General features: G+C 40.0%; 1 protein-coding gene across 1 annotated transcript in view; it reads left to right on the top strand.

Annotated features, from left to right (window-relative positions):
- Positions 1–6,337, top strand: part of LOC122798659 (zinc finger protein 260-like) — a 132,686-nt gene extending 126,349 nt beyond the window's left edge. The window contains exon 4 of the mRNA XM_044067746.1: positions 3,976–6,337. Coding sequence (XP_043923681.1) covers positions 3,976–5,987 — 2,012 coding nt within the window. The 3' untranslated portion in view covers positions 5,988–6,337. The remainder of the gene's footprint in view (positions 1–3,975) is intronic.
- The last annotated feature ends 13,055 nt before the right edge of the window (positions 6,338–19,392 follow it).

Here is a 19,392-nt window from a genome sequence, read left to right as displayed (position 1 = left end):
TAATGAGCGGATGATAATCATGGGCGCTATCCTTACTAACCTCGGGCTTCTAAAATTGAAACTTGAACAAATGCTTATAAATAAAAGTTGCCTTTTAGATTTGTAGCACATACCCTTTTCCAGGAACCCACCACTACTTCTTAGAAGCACTGAAAATTTTAAATTGGTTAGAGCTGCCATCCAGCCAATCATATGGCATAACTTTCTACCACCTGTAACATTATCCTAGGAATCCGTCTGTCCAGCACTGAAAGACATTCAATATAGCTATATTCCCAAAATTGGTTCATTGCAATCAACTGACCAAAAACTCCTATCTGTCTATAAACCTAGGCAAATCTGCTGGGCATGCTAGCCTGCGCGTTGCTAAGTGACTGGAGACACCCTTACCTGTATCTGTTGTTGTGTTCATACCTCCTTCCATCTTTCTCAAAACCACTCTTGAAAGACTTGCTATCTACAGTCTGGTTGTATTTCTTGCTCAAAACCAGGAAAACCCTATATCCAGAATCCAACCCTGTGAGCAAGTACCTTTCATTACTTTCCCTTCTTCACATACTTCCTTACTGCTATCTAATTCTCTTCTCTAACTTTCTCTCTAAATATACCATAAGCCTGTTTTTCCCTCACTTCATATTCCAGCTCCTGTTTGTATTACACTAACTTACCTTTAATTTCTCCACAAACTGTCTAAAATTTCTCTAACTATTAAATGATTGCCAAATACCTTGTATCAATTTGAATGTTTTTACATTGTCTAATTTGCTATAATTATTTAAACTACAGATATTTTTGTTTTATTGTTAAAGACTGTAAAAGTATTCTTAAAATGTTTTATAATAATTTGAAGCTTTTCTCCCCAGGCTTTGGCTGAAAATGAGTTTCTACTCATTCAGACTTTCCTGGTGATCAAATGTCAATAAATAAAATAAATAAATCTTCACTAAAATGATGATTAACAAGTATATGAGGGAATTAAAGGAATTTAAAATAAGTAAAATATGTTTAAAAAAACTAAAATTGCAGGCCAGTTAACAATATGGACCTTTGAGGGATAGTCCATCCCTCAGATGTTCACTGCACAGTTCAAACTCATCTAATAAAATCCTTGCATTGCCCTAATAATCAGTAGTAACATCCATTCTGCAGTGTGTATTGTGTCTGTGGTATTGTATGTGGATCCTGCTTGACTCGATTTTTCACTACAATTACTGCTCACGATTACATTCCTGCTTCAGCTTGAATATTTGCCCCACATCTTTCCTTGCATAGCACCCTACATTACCACTTGATGAGGGATTTGCTGTGTGATAAGATTAGCCTTTCAATGACCATATTTATTGTTGGAGCACTGGGAGAATAGGGCTGAGTACCATCTGGCCATCACCAATAGCAGATGAGGATTTTTATTTTTGCTCCTACTCCCCAGGCAGTTACTGCATTTTAAGCATGCAGTGCTGTTTGTGTTTGTATCACTTTGCTGTCTACACCATCAGTGCTATCTTTTACAAAGTGTTTTCTTGCAGGCAACTGACACTTTCTATGGCTAGGACTATTTATTTATTAATTGACATTTGAGGACCATTTTCAGCAGAGGCCTATGGAGAAAAGCTGCAAATTATTACATAACATTTTAAGAACAATAATTTAACAGTCTTCAAAAGTAAATCAAAAACATCTGCCGTTTAAGTAATTATAACAGATTAGACATAATATAAAAGTATTGGTTAAGAATTGATACAGTTAGTCTCCTGATCACACTAGATGATGCTTCTGTGGTGTACTGCACACTTCTTACCTTTGAAATTGGAGACTGGCAATTGGCCTGCCATGTTGAACCATCCCTTTCATCCTGCACACTTCTTATCCTTGAAATAGGAGACTGGCTATTGGCCTGCCACTTTGAACCATCTGTGTGCCCCACCACTGATCCAGTAATCAAGGAGCCTCAATCCCCACCACTGGCAACAGTGGGAGATGTACACACTGGCAGGATGACAAGTACATACACAGTAAAATGCAGTTTCCCTTAAGAGCACACAGAGACCACAGGCATTCTGGGGCTGGTTTCTCCCGATCCCCAGTAAGACTCCCCACTGGCACAGCTATAGAATTCAGATCTCAGCTGACTGGCAAAGCCAAGACCTCCAGCACCCTCTTTGTACAACCAGTGCTTCATGTCCCTGCCCAAGTAGCTGACACACACACACACACACACACACACACACACACACACACACACACACACACATACACACTTTGAGATTTGCTTTATACATACACAATCCTGGGAAAGGCTGGCACAGATTTACTAGCTATGCCCCCTTTTTTTCCCAGACTGTAACATAGTTATTACTCCCACCAGGCAACTCTTTATCAGCTACCATAAGGCCCTTAACAAAGGGTGTCCGATATTACTGTGTAATGTTACTATTAATCCAAATGGTAGTTTGACAAGAGCAAGCCTATTAGGAGTAGCCCACACAGTGTCACCAAATAAATATACAAGTACTCTCAGAACATAAATATATGTCTACACAGATCAGCCACAATGAAAGGTTTAAATATATGTAATAATAAATAATAAAATAACAAGAAAATACTCAGCAAATAATCATCATTAAATCAGAGCTCAAAATCACAGGAAATATATAAAACAACATTGCAGGACAGTCTCAAATAAATAAAGAAAACATCTAAGCTATACTTCACTATATTCCTGTCTGAATCTAAGAGAAATTACTGTACCCCAGTTTAATTACTTACAGAACAACAAGCAGGCAGGTGTGGTGAGTGGATGTTCTTGTCAGGTCAAAGACAAAATACAGAATGCACTGTCTGTCTGTCTGTCTGTCTCTCTCTCTCTCTCTCTCAGAGACTCCTCAAGTTAATATCACAAATATTACTTCTGGGATGCTTATAGGATGACATCACTTCCTAGCATCTGACTTTAGTTCCTAAGCTAAACTCCTATTGCTAGGAACTGCCAGCCTTTAGCATCTGCCTGTGAAGAATACATAGCCCTTAGATCTTTGTAGCTGCTGGAAGACCTAAAACAATAAAACACTTACAAGACAATGCAGAAGGCTCCCTAGTTTTAGTCATCCTGTCTCCTTGCTGCATTGAAGGTATCTTTTATGGCACAGTTATAAAATAATTTAATTTCAGCTATTTTTCTGAAGTTTTGGCAAGTTAACCTTCTATGCTCCAGTTCCCACTGTTACATCTACACAGTTACAGTAGTTTATATACATTTCAGTTCTTTTCCAGTAGGGTACACTGTGGATACATCTTTAAGTTCAGTATTTTACAAAGCCTTTCAACACACACTTCTGTACCAGCAGTTTGATATACAGACAACATACAATTCTAATACATTTGTAGCACAGGCATATGAATCATGTTAATATTCACAAATGGCACATAACCATTTACAAAATTCCAGACAGCTGTGCTGGCAGTATCTCTCTTTTGTTACACTTCTATATAAATCATGTTAATACTCACAAATGACATATAATTATTTACAAAACTCCAATTAGCTGGGCTGGCAGTATCTCCTTTTGTCACACCATCCCTGTCATCTGCACACATTACGTAGTCTGATAATTAGTATTCGGTCTCTTACTTTCATAGTCAAGGCCACAAATTCTTTGTCACTGAAACGGGATTTTGTTTTTTCACTATATAACTAATATGAGAGATTTTTGTAGTTGTGGCCAAGGAAAGTCCAGTGAATAGCTCTGTCTACCTACACAGTTAACCTTCTTGAGAAATAAGTAAATTCTGAGAATTCGCAGTCTTTTCTTGGTGACACATTCATTATTTTTATTATGTTCTCTATGCTGAAGTGTTATGCAAATACATTTTTACTGTTTACAAAACTAAGTAAGAAAAATGTTTAGGTCGCAAACAGATTATACTGTATCACTTGGAAAATAAAATGTATTCTAATAAATCCCTTGTTTTTTTCAGTTGAAATGAATACTGGATACAGTGAAAAGCATGTTCAAGAGTCATCACATGGAAAAAATAGACATTCTGACTGTGAAAAGACAATGTTGGATAGAGTGCGCATCTCAGTATATTCTGAAAGGAGATACTGTAAATGTGTGGCATGTGACAAGGGGTTTAGCCAAAAAGCAGAACTAGAAATTCATCTGAAAACATGTAGAGGAGAAAAGTGCAAACAGCTTAACCACAGGAATAATTCTATATTTCAAGGTAGCATCTTAAAGGAAGAATTAAGTTCCACTGGGAAAATACAAAAGGAAACCTTGCAATCGGATGAGAAGCTCTTCACTACAGAGAAGCCATGTAAATATGCCATGTTTGAGAAGAGTTTCATGTATTCAAACAACCTGAAAATGCATCAGAATGCCCACATAGGACACAAACCCTATAAATGTACCACTTGTGACAGCAGTTTTACACGTAAAGGCAGCCTGGTATTGCATCAAAGAATCCACACTGGGCAAAAACTGTATAAATGTACCACATGTAATAAAAGTTTTACATGGAAGGCCCGTCTGATACAGCATCAAAAGATCCACTCTGGGCAGGAGCCTTATAAATGTGACACATGTGGCAAGAGTTTTGCCCAGAAGCACTACCTGGTACAACATCAGAATACACACACTGGAATTAAACCATATAAGTGTGCCACATGTGGCAAGGGTTTTACAGGAAGGAGAGTTCTAGAAGAGCATCAGAATGCTCACTTGGGGGAGCGACCATATAAATGCGACATATGTGGCAAAAGTTTTACATGGAGGAGCAGTTTGGTAGAGCACCACAATATCCACTCTGGACAGAAACTGTATAAATGTGACACATGTGGCAAGAGTTTTACATGGAAAGCCAGTCTTTTACAGCATCAAAACATGCATTCTGGGCAGAAACTGTATAAATGTGCCACATGTGGTAAGAGTTTTGCTCGGAAGAACTACCTAGTACAGCATCAAAATACCCACAGTGGACTAAAACCCTATAAATGTGCTACATGTGGCAAGGGTTTTACTGAAAAGAGAGGGCTGGCAGGGCATCAGAATATTCATATGGCACAGAGACCCTACAAATGCACCACATGTGGCAGGTGTTTTACATGGAAGTACAATCTTGTTTTGCATCAGAATGTCCATACTAGGCAGAAAGTATATAAGTGCACCACATGTGACAAGACTTTTCCTCAGAAGGACCGCCTAGTACGCCACGAGAAAATCCATACTGGGCAAAAACCATATAAGTGTTCTACATGTGGCAGTAGCTTCACATTGAAATGTGGTCTGGTACGGCATCAGAATATCCACACTAGGCAAATGCCATATAAATGTGCTATATGTGACATGGGTTTTGTACGGAACAAACACCTGGTACAGCATTACCAAAATAGCCACACTGGACTTAAACCTTATAATTGTGCTACATGTGGCAAGGGTTTTACACAGAAAAAGAGTTTAGTATTGCACCAGCATATCCACACTGGGGAGAAACCCCATAAGTGTGCCACCTGTGACAAGGATTTTATAAGTAAGAAAAGCTTAGCACTGCATCAAAATATACACACTGGGGAGAAACCATATAAATGTGCCACGTGTGGCAACAGTTTTTCATGGAAAACCAGTTTGGTACTGCATCAGTACTCCCACATTGAGCAGAAACAGTTTAAGTGTACCACATGTGGCAAAGACTTTTCAAGAAAGAAAAGTCTAGAAAGGCATCAGACCATCCACTCTGGTGAAAAACCATACAAGTGTGACATTTGTAACAAGGACTTTAGTTGTAAGCAGTATTTGACAAAGCATCAGAATATCCACACTGGACTGAAACCCTATAAGTGTACAATGTGTGACAGGAGTTTTACACGGAAGGAACACATGGTATTGCATCAGAATGTCCACAGTAAACAAAAAACATATAAATGTGACTCATGTGACAAGAGTTTTACACGGAAGGACCACCTAGTACTGCATCAGAAAACACACTAGGCAAAACCAGAAGCCGATAAAAATCAGGCAGCAACTGAATGTGCCAAAAAACAAAAGAAAGAATATAAGGTGAAGGACCGGATGAGAAGGCAAGAAATGTGGAAAATGCATAAATATAGTTGCAAGTATAGAAAAGTTCTGGAAGAACCTGATGTTGATCAGAAATTAATGCAGGAATGGTTAAGGAGAGGTGAATTCAAACCAAGAGATGAAAGGTTAATATTGGTGGGCTACGTACACCCTGGTTTACAAAGCCCAGTCCATGTTGGAGAAACAAACAAATGTATGTTTTGTAAAACTGAATTGGAAACAGTTGCACACCTCATTGCTGGTTGCGACATACTAATGGCAGAAGGACTGTATACTGAAAGGCATAATAATGTAGCAAGACTGTTGCACTGGGGATTGTGCAAACATTATGGTACTGAAGTGGTTGAAAACACTGGAAACATGAGCCACAAAGCATCATAGAAAATGATGAAATTTATATCACATGGGGTCACCTATTACCAACAGTTCAAAAGATAGATGTTAGAAAACCGGATGTAATGAAAAGAAGAGAAAAGTAGCATTGATCCTTGAAACTGCCACACCCTGTCACTACATTGTCTTGTGTACAGAGAGACACAAAGTCATAAAATATCAGGATCTGCAGGCAGAAATGAGAGCAATGTGGAAGAAAGATATCCAGACAGTTCCAATAGTAGTAGGAGCAATGGGTCTTATAAAATGAATTTACCATCATGTTTAGATATGTTACCAATCCATGTAACCCCATATGAACTGCAGAAGGAGTCATTACTGGGCACATTGCGGGTGCTGTGGAGAGCACTTTTGGCTGACATCAAAGATTGAAACGATACTAATTTCATGAACTTTAATTGTACTTTGATTTAGGAATGGGGTCCATTCCTGTCATGGTATTAGACACCCAAAAGATTTGGAGAAGTTAAAAAAACAGAAACCCTGTAAATGTAGGACATGGAGTATGAAAAACAGTTGGTTTATCCAGCTTCTGGCTAAAATGTTAATGTCTTTTCATATTATTTAGATTGTATGACAATACTATGACAATAATCTCATTAACAGTGGAGAAAACTATACTTCTTTAAAGTGAACTTGTAAGCCATCTAAATACCTGTCAACCAGTAACTTACCCTCCAACAACTTGTATGCTGTGAAGAGAAAATTATTCAGATAAAATCTGCAGTCCTGGAGATAAAACCTCAAATTTTGCCACTAGAACAAAGGAAACAAAGTTATACAGAACCAGCAGGTATATTTTACTGAACAAATTCACAGCAAAGAACTTTGAAAAGGGCCAACACCTTAGTATGACATGGTTAGATTACAGAAAAGTATTTAAGTGCATTCTACATTCCTGAACTGTAGAATGCTTAAATATGTATGATAAACCTCACATAGATAAATTGTATTGCAGTTACTGAGAAAAAAATGGCATACCGCTTTAAACTGAGCTATTCATAGGGACAGGCAACCATCCAAGGTGTAAATCTCATAGCAGATACTCCAAGTTGATTCTTTTATTAACAGTGCTCCATTGCTTTGCTGTTAACTTGGCATCATAACAGAACTTCAGCATACACAAGTGTTTGATACAGAAATGGAAAGAAGTGAAAATACTGATGCGTGATTTGAAATAAAAACAGCAAACAATGAAAAAAGTGTCATCGCTAACATTGATGGATTTTTGCCTGAAGGTTTTGCCCACCCCCATTCCACCTGACCTTCCACAACCCTGATAGTTATGCATACTAGCACCAAGATGTCCTTCATGGATGCATCTGCAGTCATAACAACTGGGTTGTCCTGTCGTCAGGCAGCCCTTCAGTCGGCCGGATTCCAAAGTCCGGGTCCGCTCGCTGATGTCGCACTTCACCCGACGCCATCTCTGTTGGTCTTCGGGTATAAAAGCATCAGCCGACGCCATTTTCTTCAGTCTTTCTTGCCGCGTGGCGCCCGAAGCAGAAGCTGTTCACAAGTGCCGGTCGGTCGGATCCAGAGATTACTTCACGAATACTATCAAGACTTCTAAAGCTAAGTACCCGTTGGGGACTCTTTCTTGCCTCAGCCGATGTCAGAAAAAGTTAATAATTGTTTAACCTGTGGGAAACAAATACCTCATAAAGATTTCCACTCTTACTGCCTGCCTTGCTTAGGCCCAGCCCACGTAGCAACCTGTTCGTCTTGTGCTTCTTTCAACCGACGAACGCTTAGACGCCGGTCGGAGTTTGCAGAACAGTTTTCGGTTCTGATTTTGCGTACATTATGCCGCCGGATCCTCCGACCACGCATTCTGCCAAAACGCAAAGAAAAGACCGACATCGCGGTCCGCGGTTTCGCTGAAACCATGGTTAAGCAAATCATGAGTGTCTCGGTTTCGGCTGAAACCGAGAAAACTGATCAAAATACAGCTGAATCTATCTCTACAACTGAGGTCCCTGCTAACACTCTTGAATCGGCCTCAGAAATTTTACCCACTACGGTGCTTACCACTGACTTATCAGACACCATTCCCTTGGATGTCTCTACCCCAGCATGTGGTGCTGCTAGGCCTCCAGCAGCCATGTCCATTAAGGCCTTTGCCAGGGCTAAAGCAGCCAAGACTACTAAAACAGTGCCTGTTAAACCCCCCTCAACCAGGCCCTCTTCCAGTTCTCAAATGCTTACTTTGGCAGAAGATTTAATTTCATTAATTAGAGGATCTCAATCTCACCCAGACAGGGCCTCTCAGCCCCCAGAGAAGAGACCTAGGGCAGAGCCCCATGAGCCAGTGTCCTCTGATGATTCTGCTGATGAATCAGACATAACTGACCAGCCAGAGGCTCCTTTCTCTAATTTTGAAGATTCTGATGCTGAAGAATCCATTCCAGCTGCTTCCCCACCAGAAGAATTCTCCTTTGGGGAAACCTTGCATGCCATGCGAGAACAGTTCCAATGGCAGCAACAGGATTTTTCAGACTCCAGGAAAAGACTTAGGACCTTTTTACATCTTCCACAGCACAGGCCCTTAGCTATTCCTCCTGTTCTCTCTGTGGTGGATGATGCTTTCAATGATGTCTGCTCCGCTCCAGATTCTTTACCCCCAGCCCTGCCAAACCAGACAGATTTTACAGGGTGCCAGATACTCATCACCACCTTTACAAGGCCCTCTTGCAGACCCAAACTATTTCCCAGGGTCCCAAGGCAGTAGCAGCGACCATAGCTAAAAACCCTGTTCCTTCTGAAAGGGAAGCAAGGTCATTAGACAGATGGGGTAAAAAGGTTTACACTTCAGCCACTCTCTCAGCTAGAGCTTTAAACTGTCAGTTTCACATGATACAATACCAAGAGTTTATGCTTGATCAGTTAACTAAAAGGCTAACCACTGATGAATCTCTTGATAAGAAATATGTATTAGAAATGGTAAATAACATACAGCAGGTTAGTAACCATTCTTTAAAATGTGGCTATGATGCACTGGAGGCTTCATTTAGATCAGCCATGACTGGCACTGTAATTAGAAGGCATGCATGGCTAAAGGAGCAAGCTTTACCGGATCATGTTAAATCTAAATTGCTAGATGCTCCTATGGATAAAACAAGTTTGTTTGGTACACCTGCCCAGCAGGTTATGAAGAAAATGGAAGAAAAGGCAAAATCAGTCCAGACAGTTAAAGATTTCTTGCAGGTTCAACCCCAAGGTTTAGCAGGAACTGGCCTGCCAAAATTGGTCCTTTCCTGACTCCACAAGACCTCAAAGGGGCAGGAATAGACGTTCCAGAGGCAGAAACCAATCCAGAGGAGGTGCCTACAGAGGACGACAGTGGCAAGGTAACAACAGGGGCACAGACTCAACACCTGCCACTACATCAACACAGCCACAGTGACTTAATCCTAAACCCGCCTACCAGGGAACAAATAGCAGCTCCTCTAGGCGGAAAGCTAACCTTATTTTCAATAAACTGGCACCACATAACAAAGGACAAGTGGATTTTACGAACCATAGATCAAGGTTACCGGTTCCACTTCCACACTTTACCAGACAAAAGAGGAATGCCAAATCTACCTCCAAATCAAAAGACAGAGGCTCTACAACAGATAATGGAGTTAGCAAACATGAGAGCTGTGGAGAAAGTGCCAACAGCAGAGCAAGGAAAGGGTTCTACTCCAGACTATTCCTAGTTCCAAGAAAGGAAAAAGTTGGAGACCAATTCTAGACCTGTCCACCCTGAATTCTTACATCATTGTCCCAAAATTCAAAATGCTGACCCTACAGCAACTTCTTCCCATGCTGGGCAAGGAGTGTTGGCTGGTAACTCTAGATCTCAAGGAGGCATACCTGCACGTCCCCATTCGACCAATCTGCAGAAGATACCTCAGATTTCTTGCAGGATCAGAGCACTATCAATTCTCAGCATTGCCCTTTGGCTTATCTACTGCGCCCAGAGTATTCACAAAATGCCTGGCATCAGTAATCGCCCATTGCAGACTACAGGGAATTCAAATTTATCCATACCTGGACGACTGCCTGATACAAGGAGACAACAAAAGCAAGCTGACAACAGATTTACAAAGGGTCATTTACTTGCTTCAAGCACTGGGATACACAGTCAATTTACAAAAGTCAAGACTGATACCATCCCAGACAAGGACTTTCCTGGGAGCGGAATTGGACACAGTAAGACAAATGGCATTCCTAACTACAGAAAAACAAAAGAACTCCTCTTTACTTCTTGGCACTAACAAAACTGAACAAGTTAACAGCAAGAAAGGTACTGCAGGCCTTGGGTTTCATGGCATCATGCATAATCTTGGTTCCATTTGCCAGACTACATATGAGAAAACTACAGTGGTACCTAAAGAATTTATGGTCCCAACACAGACACAGCCTAGAAACGGAAATCCCACTAATACCATGCTTAAAACAGGAATTCCTATGGTGGGCTCAGGCATGCCAGTCAAACCCAGGCCTGCCCTTTCGCAAGGGTCAAGCAAGCCAGACCATCACAACAGATGCTTCAGACCTAGGATGGGGCGATATGCTGGACAAATGCGCAAGGATTGTGGACACAGGACCAACTTCACCTGCACATCAACCTAAAAGAAATGCTGGCAGTAAAACTGGCAATCCAAAAGTTCAGACCATTTCTCAAGGAGGACCACTTGATGATAAGGACAGACAACACCACAGTCATGTGGTACATCAACAAACAGGGAGGCACTCATTCTTACCCCTATGCAGAATGACTTTGGAGCTGTGGACCCTGGCACTCAGCTACAACATCCAGTTACAGGCAATGTTTGTGCCAGGAAAAGAAAACTCTCTAGCAGATATGTTAAGCAGGACCACATCGGATGCCCACGAATGGCAGCTGCACCCGGATATCTTCAAGACCATCTCAAGAAATGGGGAATGCCTCAGATAGATCTATTCGCATCACCTCTCAATCACCAGCTCAAAAAATTCTGCACAAGGACATTCCACCCACTAGCATGGAAAGTGGACTCGCTCTCCTTCAGCTGGAAAGGCCTAACAGCATATGCATTCCCACCTCTTCCCTTGATACACAGAGTACTACTAAAAATCAAGGAGGAACGTCCAAGGATAATCCTAATAGCTCCAAACAGGCCAAGACAGCATTGGTACCCACTGCTGAGGAGCATGTCTCGGAACAATATGTGGCCAATACCCCTGATGCCTTTGATGCTAACTCAGAACAACTTCAGCACCATGCATCCAAACCTAAAAACGCTGCAACTGACTGCACGGAACATCACATAGCAGCTGCTAATACAGAACTTTCACAAAGAGTTAAAGACATTATTCTTGAAGCACGCAGGCCTTCAACTAGAAGGAATTATGCTGGGAAATGGAAAAGGTTTGTCATTTGGAGTTCTGAAAGAGGAAAAGATGTATCAAACATAGATATGCCTAACATTCTGGAGTATCTGGCCGAACTACTTCATTCAGGCCTGTCCTACTCCTCCATCAAGATTCATGCATCAGCTATTTCAGCAGAATACAGCTTTGATCCTCCTGTTTTTTCACACCCTTTGCTCAGGCAATTCCTCAGAGGAATCAAGAATGTAAAACCTCCAAGGAAACCACCATTGCCAGCTTGGGACTTGAACTTTGTGCTAGAAAAATTGACACTATCACCTTTTGAACCAGCAGCAACAGCAGACCTACAACACCTGTCATGGAAAACTGCTTTCCTACTGGCAATTACTTCAGCAAGGAGGGTTTCAGAACTACAGGCCTAAATGGCAGTGCAACCCTTTCTAATCTTCCACCAAGATAGAGTGTCCATGAGGACTAATCCTACATTTATGCCTAAGGTGGTATCCAGAGTGTCTTTAAACCAGGCAATCCACCTACCTACCTTCTTTCCCAACCCACAAAACAGAGGGGAAAGAATACTGCATACCTTGGATGTACATAGACAGCTACGCTACTACTTGGACAGAACAAAAATAGCAGAAAGACTGACCAGCTTTTCGTAGCCTATGCAACAGGAAGGGAAGGAAAAGCTATTTCCAAACAGACAATCTCCAAATGGATAGGAAATTGCATACGATTCTGTTACTCCTTCCATGGAAAGCCAATTCCACAGAACATAAGACCTCATTCTACAAGGGCAACAGCCACTACCACAGCCTTCTTACGAGGAGTGGCTACCAAAGACATTATTGAGGCGGCTACTTGGACCTCCGTGCATACATTTGCCAAGCATTATAATTTACCTCTATATTCCAGATCCCGAGCAGGGTTTGCCACTGCTGTTCTGCAAGGGATCCTAAACACACCATGATATACCTTTATCCTCCTCCCCTAGTTGGCTATGGTATTCTACCCAGTTGTTATGACTGCAGATGCATCCATGAAGGACATAGTACAGTTTTGTACCTACCATAAATGTAGATGTCCGAATTGGATAGCATCTGCAGTCAGGATTACCCTCCTCCTTCCCTCTGTGGTACTCCTAGGGTGTTTACCCTTCTAATAGCTAGCTAGTGGGGGATTTCTTCATGGTGTATTTGTTTGTATTTATGTACATACATGCTTATTTTTGTGTTTACCTCTATCTTTGGAAACATTGGCATCTATCCAAAATTTTTAGCCTTCTATAGGGCTTCTGGCATCTGGGGCAAGAAACACTGAAGAAAATGGCGTCGGCTGGTGCTTTTATAACCCAAGACCAACAAAGATGACGCCGGGTGAAGTGCGACATCAGCGAAGCGACCCGACTTTGGAATCCGGCCGACTGAAGGGCTGCCTGACGACAGGACAACCCAGTTGTTATGACTGCAGATGCTATCCAATTCGGACATCTACATTTATGGTAGGTACAAAACTGTACTTTTGCTATACCTTGGAAAAAGGGGAAATGTCTGAATTGTTATAAAATCAAAGATATTCACACAAGGTTTATAATTTTCCATATGAAATATTTTTTGAAGGTCGGCTGTGTCACCCTTTCAACCCGTTAGACTACAGTTAAATTGTGCTGTGTAATCCTGTTTTAAATACTCACTGTTGTCAAAATGTGGTACTTTATTCTAAATCCAAAAATATTATTTATTTAGTTATTTGCAGTAATTCATACATGTTTTATCCAATTTGTTAGAAAGTTTCACTTACATTCAGAAATTGTTCTGTGTATATAACTTAACTTGAAGAAAATAATCCTATAAAATGATATGTCAACTTCCTTTTGCTGATGTGCTAAACTGTGTAGCTTTTCTAACAGATAACTGAAAGTTTAATTACAAGTGCTTAAACTATATCGGTCACTTTCTGAAGTAAGTATAAAAAACCTTGATCGTATGCAAGACCAAATTATGCAGTTTTTAAATCAAAAAGTACATTGTTTTTGCATTTTATTTTGTTGATAATGACATCCCCTGAAAATTTTCTTGGAGCTAAAAATTAGTACCATGACATCATGCAAAACTGAACCCACAATGCCTCATTACTTAAGTCAGTGCATTGGCTAGTGTATTTCCATGCTAAATGCATCAACTTGAGTTTCTCACTTCCTAGAAAGACCAGTGGTCAGCTGGGTTTTCACGTGGTACATCGTCCATTGACATTATGATACAGAGTACTGAAACCACAATGTAACCAACAAGGTTATCTTTTAAAGAAGTAAGTTGTTTTGCTTACCCTGAATGCTTTGAAGATATATGCAGATTATTGCCCAATACCTTCCATGACACCACTTTGAGGGTGTGGTGATAGAAAAAACTGAGTAAACAGTGAAACTAAACAAATCAAATAACATATTATAAACTTAAATTTTTTTTTTTTTTTTTTTTGCAAACTTACTTGCAACCTTGGCATGGGGAACATAACTGGAAATTAATTTAACTGAAAAATAAGCATGCTTCAAAAAGTTACCAGTAAACTTTATATATTTTTGGATGACAGAAGATATGTTTGGAGTGGATAAATTTTCAAAAAAGCTTCTACAACAGGAAATTGGAGCAACCTGGGAGGGTACAGTGATGTAAAAGAACTTGACCAAGAAGAAGTATATAAACATTTGGAAAAGATAAAGGGCCAGCAAACAGGACCAAAGGTTAATGATGACTGTTTCATAAGACTGGAGGCAGCATTAACAACTACCTTATCTAGCAATAAAGTTCAAGCTGTAAATTAGCTTGAATTCCCTAGTTTATGTTACAGCCATGGTGAGATTAACTAGCTTTGAATGTTTGGGATCAGTTAGGAAAACAAGAAAGCCATGTCTTATCTGTTACACTAATGTTTAAGGTAAGATTATTTATCCCCCTTTTGTAAAGAATGCATTATGTTCCCATCCCACATGTTTGAAACTGGCAATACACATATGCCTTTAGCAACGGGACTGCGTACATATTTGTTGGCTTCCACTATGAGTGGACAAAACCGAATGCACTGAAGGTTGGAATCCCCGAACTGTAATCACCAAAAACAACTACCAAAAAACTTTTCTAAGTGTCTTTGCAGGTAATATTGGGGGTAAGCTCCCCATACCCGCCGGACTTATATATGCCAACTCCATGATTGCACCAACTCAAAAAAGGGTAAGATTTCCTGAAAAAGGAAATCACTTCCAGCAAAACTTGCCAACAGTTATTTCCTATGGAGGAACTCTGATCCTCAGTAATTTGAACCTTTGAAAACGGATGCTGGAGTGTTCAGTCTTCATCCAGCAGTAGGCTAGCTTATTTGTTGACATATTCAGACCTAAACATCATAAAAGTTCTCTAAGTTATGAAAAATGCAAATTCACATCCATTCTGTGTCTTTTGCAGAAACATTTTTGGTTAGGAATAGAATCAGAAATCAAGCCATATATGGACAAGAAACAGGCATAAAGAGAAAGTGCTGGAAAGCAAATTAAAGATTATAAAGATTATGCTCAGAAGAAAAGTGAAATATTCATAATTTTATTTACAAAGAGAGAACTTTGGAATGTTGATTATGATTTCATTGATGAACGCTTGAGAACAGGTGAACTTAAAACTAAACATGAAACATTGATAATGCCAGCTCATGATAGTTCACAGAGTACAAAATAGTTCAAAGAACCTATTGAAAAAGAAAGAGGTACAGAGAAGTGTTGCAGTGCATTGAACACATTGTGTGTGGGTGTGATATGCCTATGTAGGGGTTCTGTACCCTGAAAGATATATTGATATGGAAAGGTTGATGCAGTGAAAACTGTGCTAAGATTAAGGAGCTTGAAATACAGGTATTGAAGATAAAAAAGTAAAAGACAAAAGCATTAAGTATTGAAATAGCTATACCTAGCAGCTGTTGTATCCTGTAAACTGAGAGCCATAAAATATTGTAGCATTCACATGGAAACTAAAGATGAGTGGAACAAGGATACCCATATAATTCAGGTAGAACTGGAACAACTGGTCTTATAACAAAGAATTTCCACTCATATTTAAATATGCTACCAATTCAAGTAACCCTTTACGAACTAGAAAAGGAGGTAATTCTGGTTACACTGTGGATGCTGAAAAGAGCCCTTATAGCAGATACCAACAGTGGCTTAGAAGTTAAGATCTCTGCCTTACATCTCCAGGGTCTGCAGTTCAATCCTGATATCAGGTCTCTTTGTCAAATTTTCAAATTCCACCCATATCTTCCTGAGTTTTCTCTGGGTAGTCCTATTTCCTTCCACTTCCAAAAAACATGCTGATTGATTGACTAGTCTAATCTGCATATATGCATTTTTCAATTTACCTTTGTCCTTGGGGACCAGGTGAGTTAATAAATTCATAAGTAAATTTAAATTAAGTAAAACATTGAAGCTTTATGGACTTCATGAATTTAAATTTATTTTGGCATAGAAATGGGATCCATTTTTGCCATGGTATTAAAAATGTAATAACAGTATAAACATGCTATATATGATGTGATTTTGTTATTAAAAGGCCACCTAATACATTTTCGGAATAGGCAAAAACACTGTGGAAAAGATACACTCACATAGCTCCAGTATGTAACAGATACATCCAAGTAGTTCCAGTATGATACAGATGCACCCAGACATTTCCAGTAGCATTCTAACCAAACCAGTTAGTAGATAACATTTCCAAGCATACTTAAACATGATGCCAATACAGGAAATGCCCTATGAATTGCAGGAGGTAGTTCTGCATGTGATATGGGTGCTGAGGTATTTATCCTTGGAAAACTTCAAAGATTGAACCAGAACTTTTTGCAAGAACTTTTAAGTACGCACTGGCTTAGGAATGATTTAATTCCTGTCATGGCTTTAAAAAATCTTTATACATTTGCAAAATTTAAGCTAAGATAAACCTTATAAATGTGTCACATGTAACTAGAGTTTTACGTGGAAGAATGATGTGAAACTGAAACCAATTTTATGTGGAAGAATCGCAAGGTAATGTAACAAGAGTTTTACATGGAAGAATGATGTGGTACTAAAATCTTTTGTGGATGAATGACATGATACTGTAATAAGAGTTTTACATAGAAGAATACTGTGGTACTGAAAAATATTTTACATGGAAGAATCACAAGATATTGTAACAAGAGTTTTACATGGAAGAATGCTGTGGTACTGCATCAGAAGATCCACGCAGAGCAAGAACAGTATGAATATGCCATGTGTGGCAGGTGTTGCCTGGTACCGTATAAATGTTCAGAATGTTGATCGATGAGAACAGAGGTTTGCAAGGAACATATTAGAAGATTAAAACGTATTCTGAAAATTCTTTTGAAATTTACTTGTCTAGCCTGTAGATTACCTTGCTTTTCCAGTAATCTTGTACATCCATTCACATTGCCAGCAAAAGAAAATAAGTCCATCATGTCTGCCTAGTCACCAGAGCTACCATACTGTTGATACAATGTTTCCCTTTCCCTTTTGGTAGCACTTACCTCACCTGTTCTTAAAGTACTCTATACTTCTACACTGCAGTACCCCATAACATTTTCATAAAAAGTAAATAAAAACACTTCCTCTAATCTAGCCTGAAATTTGAAACTTCAGTTTGACAACTGTGACACCTACAGTTTTTACTCTATTGTCGTGTTCCCTTACTTTTCACCCATTTGCTCCCCCCAGCCTTATCCGGGTTCATATGCAAATAACAGTGTAATTATTATTTCCATTCTGTTATTTATCAGTTGCCCATTTTGTATATTTGTAGGTCCAAAAGTTCTGACTAAGCTTACTGACTAAGGAGACCAACAAGAAACTCAGGCATATCATCCAGCACTGGTGGGAGAACAACATAGGGTTGATAGGTGTTTACTAGGCTAACGATCAGAAGGGCCTTTTTAAGGCTAGTCATGCAACCCAACTCTCTGACAAGTTCTGATACCCTTGGCAAATGTAAGCATGAGCCTAGGAGATGAACCATTTACAGGTTACCTGTTTGCATTAGAAATGGGTGCCAAACCAGGGATGAATTTACGGTTTCCCATCTAATTGTCCAAGTTGCACTTGAATTTGGGTTAGGGAGGAACTCTGCATCACATGGATGGGGAGCCTGTTCCATAGACTGAGTAGTCTCTGGGATACATACCTATCTCTCCAACAGGTCCTGTTTATATTATAGGCAAGGTTTAAGTCTTTAGAATGGGTAATTCTGGTACTCTTTGTTTTGTGGATATGCAGGAAGTCCATCAAAGTGGGGTCTGACAATGCCCTGTATGCCAGGCATAGATCTCCCCTCAAATGCCTGTAGAAGACAGAATACAGGGATAGGGCCTTGAGGCGATCTGCATAGGACATATTACTTACATGTTATATTCTTTTAGTGAGGAACCTCTGTGGATGTTCCAGTTGTTGGATATGCCTGGTTAGGTACATACCAAAGGGGGCACTGTACTCAATGATAGGTCTGATGAATGCCGAATACAGTGGAACAGTGACTTCATTGGACTTAAATGCCATATCTTTGTTTATAAGTTGTGCAACATAGAATGATTTCCTCACCACGGTAGACACATGATGATCAAAGGCTAGATCACTCTCTCTGTGTGTCCCCAAGTCCCTGACTACTAGGTCATATCTAAGGGGTGTGTTGTCAATATGATAGTTACCAGGGATGGACGACTTTCCAAAGGATACTATTATGCATTTCTTGGCATTTAGTTTTAGTCCATGGCTCTGACACCAGTTGTTTGTCTGTGTCAGTCCCTCCTGGAGAACATTTGTGTCAGTGTGAGATTCAATGACAGCACCTAATTTGCAATCATCTGCAAATTTAGTCAGCCAGAGACCACTGACATTGGCTTTAACTTCTGAGAAGTAAATGCCAAAAAGCAGTCCAAGGACTGATCTCTGAGGTACTCCACTTGTGACTGGCCTCTTAGTAGAGGTGTCCTCCCCAATTCTAACTTCTTGGGTCCTGTCTTTGAGCCATTTGGCTATCCACCAGGTGTCACACGGGTTGGTACCTAACCTCCTGAGTTTGTCAACAATGCCCGAGTGAGGTATTGTGTCAAATGCTTTGGCCAGGTCAGGGTAGGCAGTGTGAACAATTTTGCCCTCATCCATTGCTTTGGTGACCTTCTCAAAGAAATCCACCAGGTTATGTAGGTATGATCTGCCCTTGACAAAACCAAATTGGGTTGACTCCAGTGTCTGGAGGTTTACTGTATCTCTGATGATCATCTCCATGATAATTCTTTCCATGGCTTTACTTATAGGACTAGTGAGACTTATAGGTCTGTAGATGGCCCACCTTTGTGCAGAGTGATGACTGTTGCTTTTCTCCATTTATGAGGCACGAAACCTGTTTGGAGGCTACAGTTAAATAGTAATTCCAGAGGCCCTGATAGGTCATGTTTCATGCTATTTAGAAGGCATCCTGGGATATTGTCTGGGCCCATTGATGTAGTGTTCTTGGTCTTAGAGAGAGCATTG

This window comes from Protopterus annectens, chromosome 3.part1 (assembly GCF_019279795.1).
Source record: "Protopterus annectens isolate FY-2018-M chromosome 3.part1, PAN1.0, whole genome shotgun sequence".
Classification (NCBI taxonomy): Eukaryota; Metazoa; Chordata; order Ceratodontiformes; family Protopteridae; genus Protopterus; species Protopterus annectens.
Note: the sequence above shows the minus strand (reverse complement) of the source record. Positions and strands in the feature narration are given on the sequence as shown.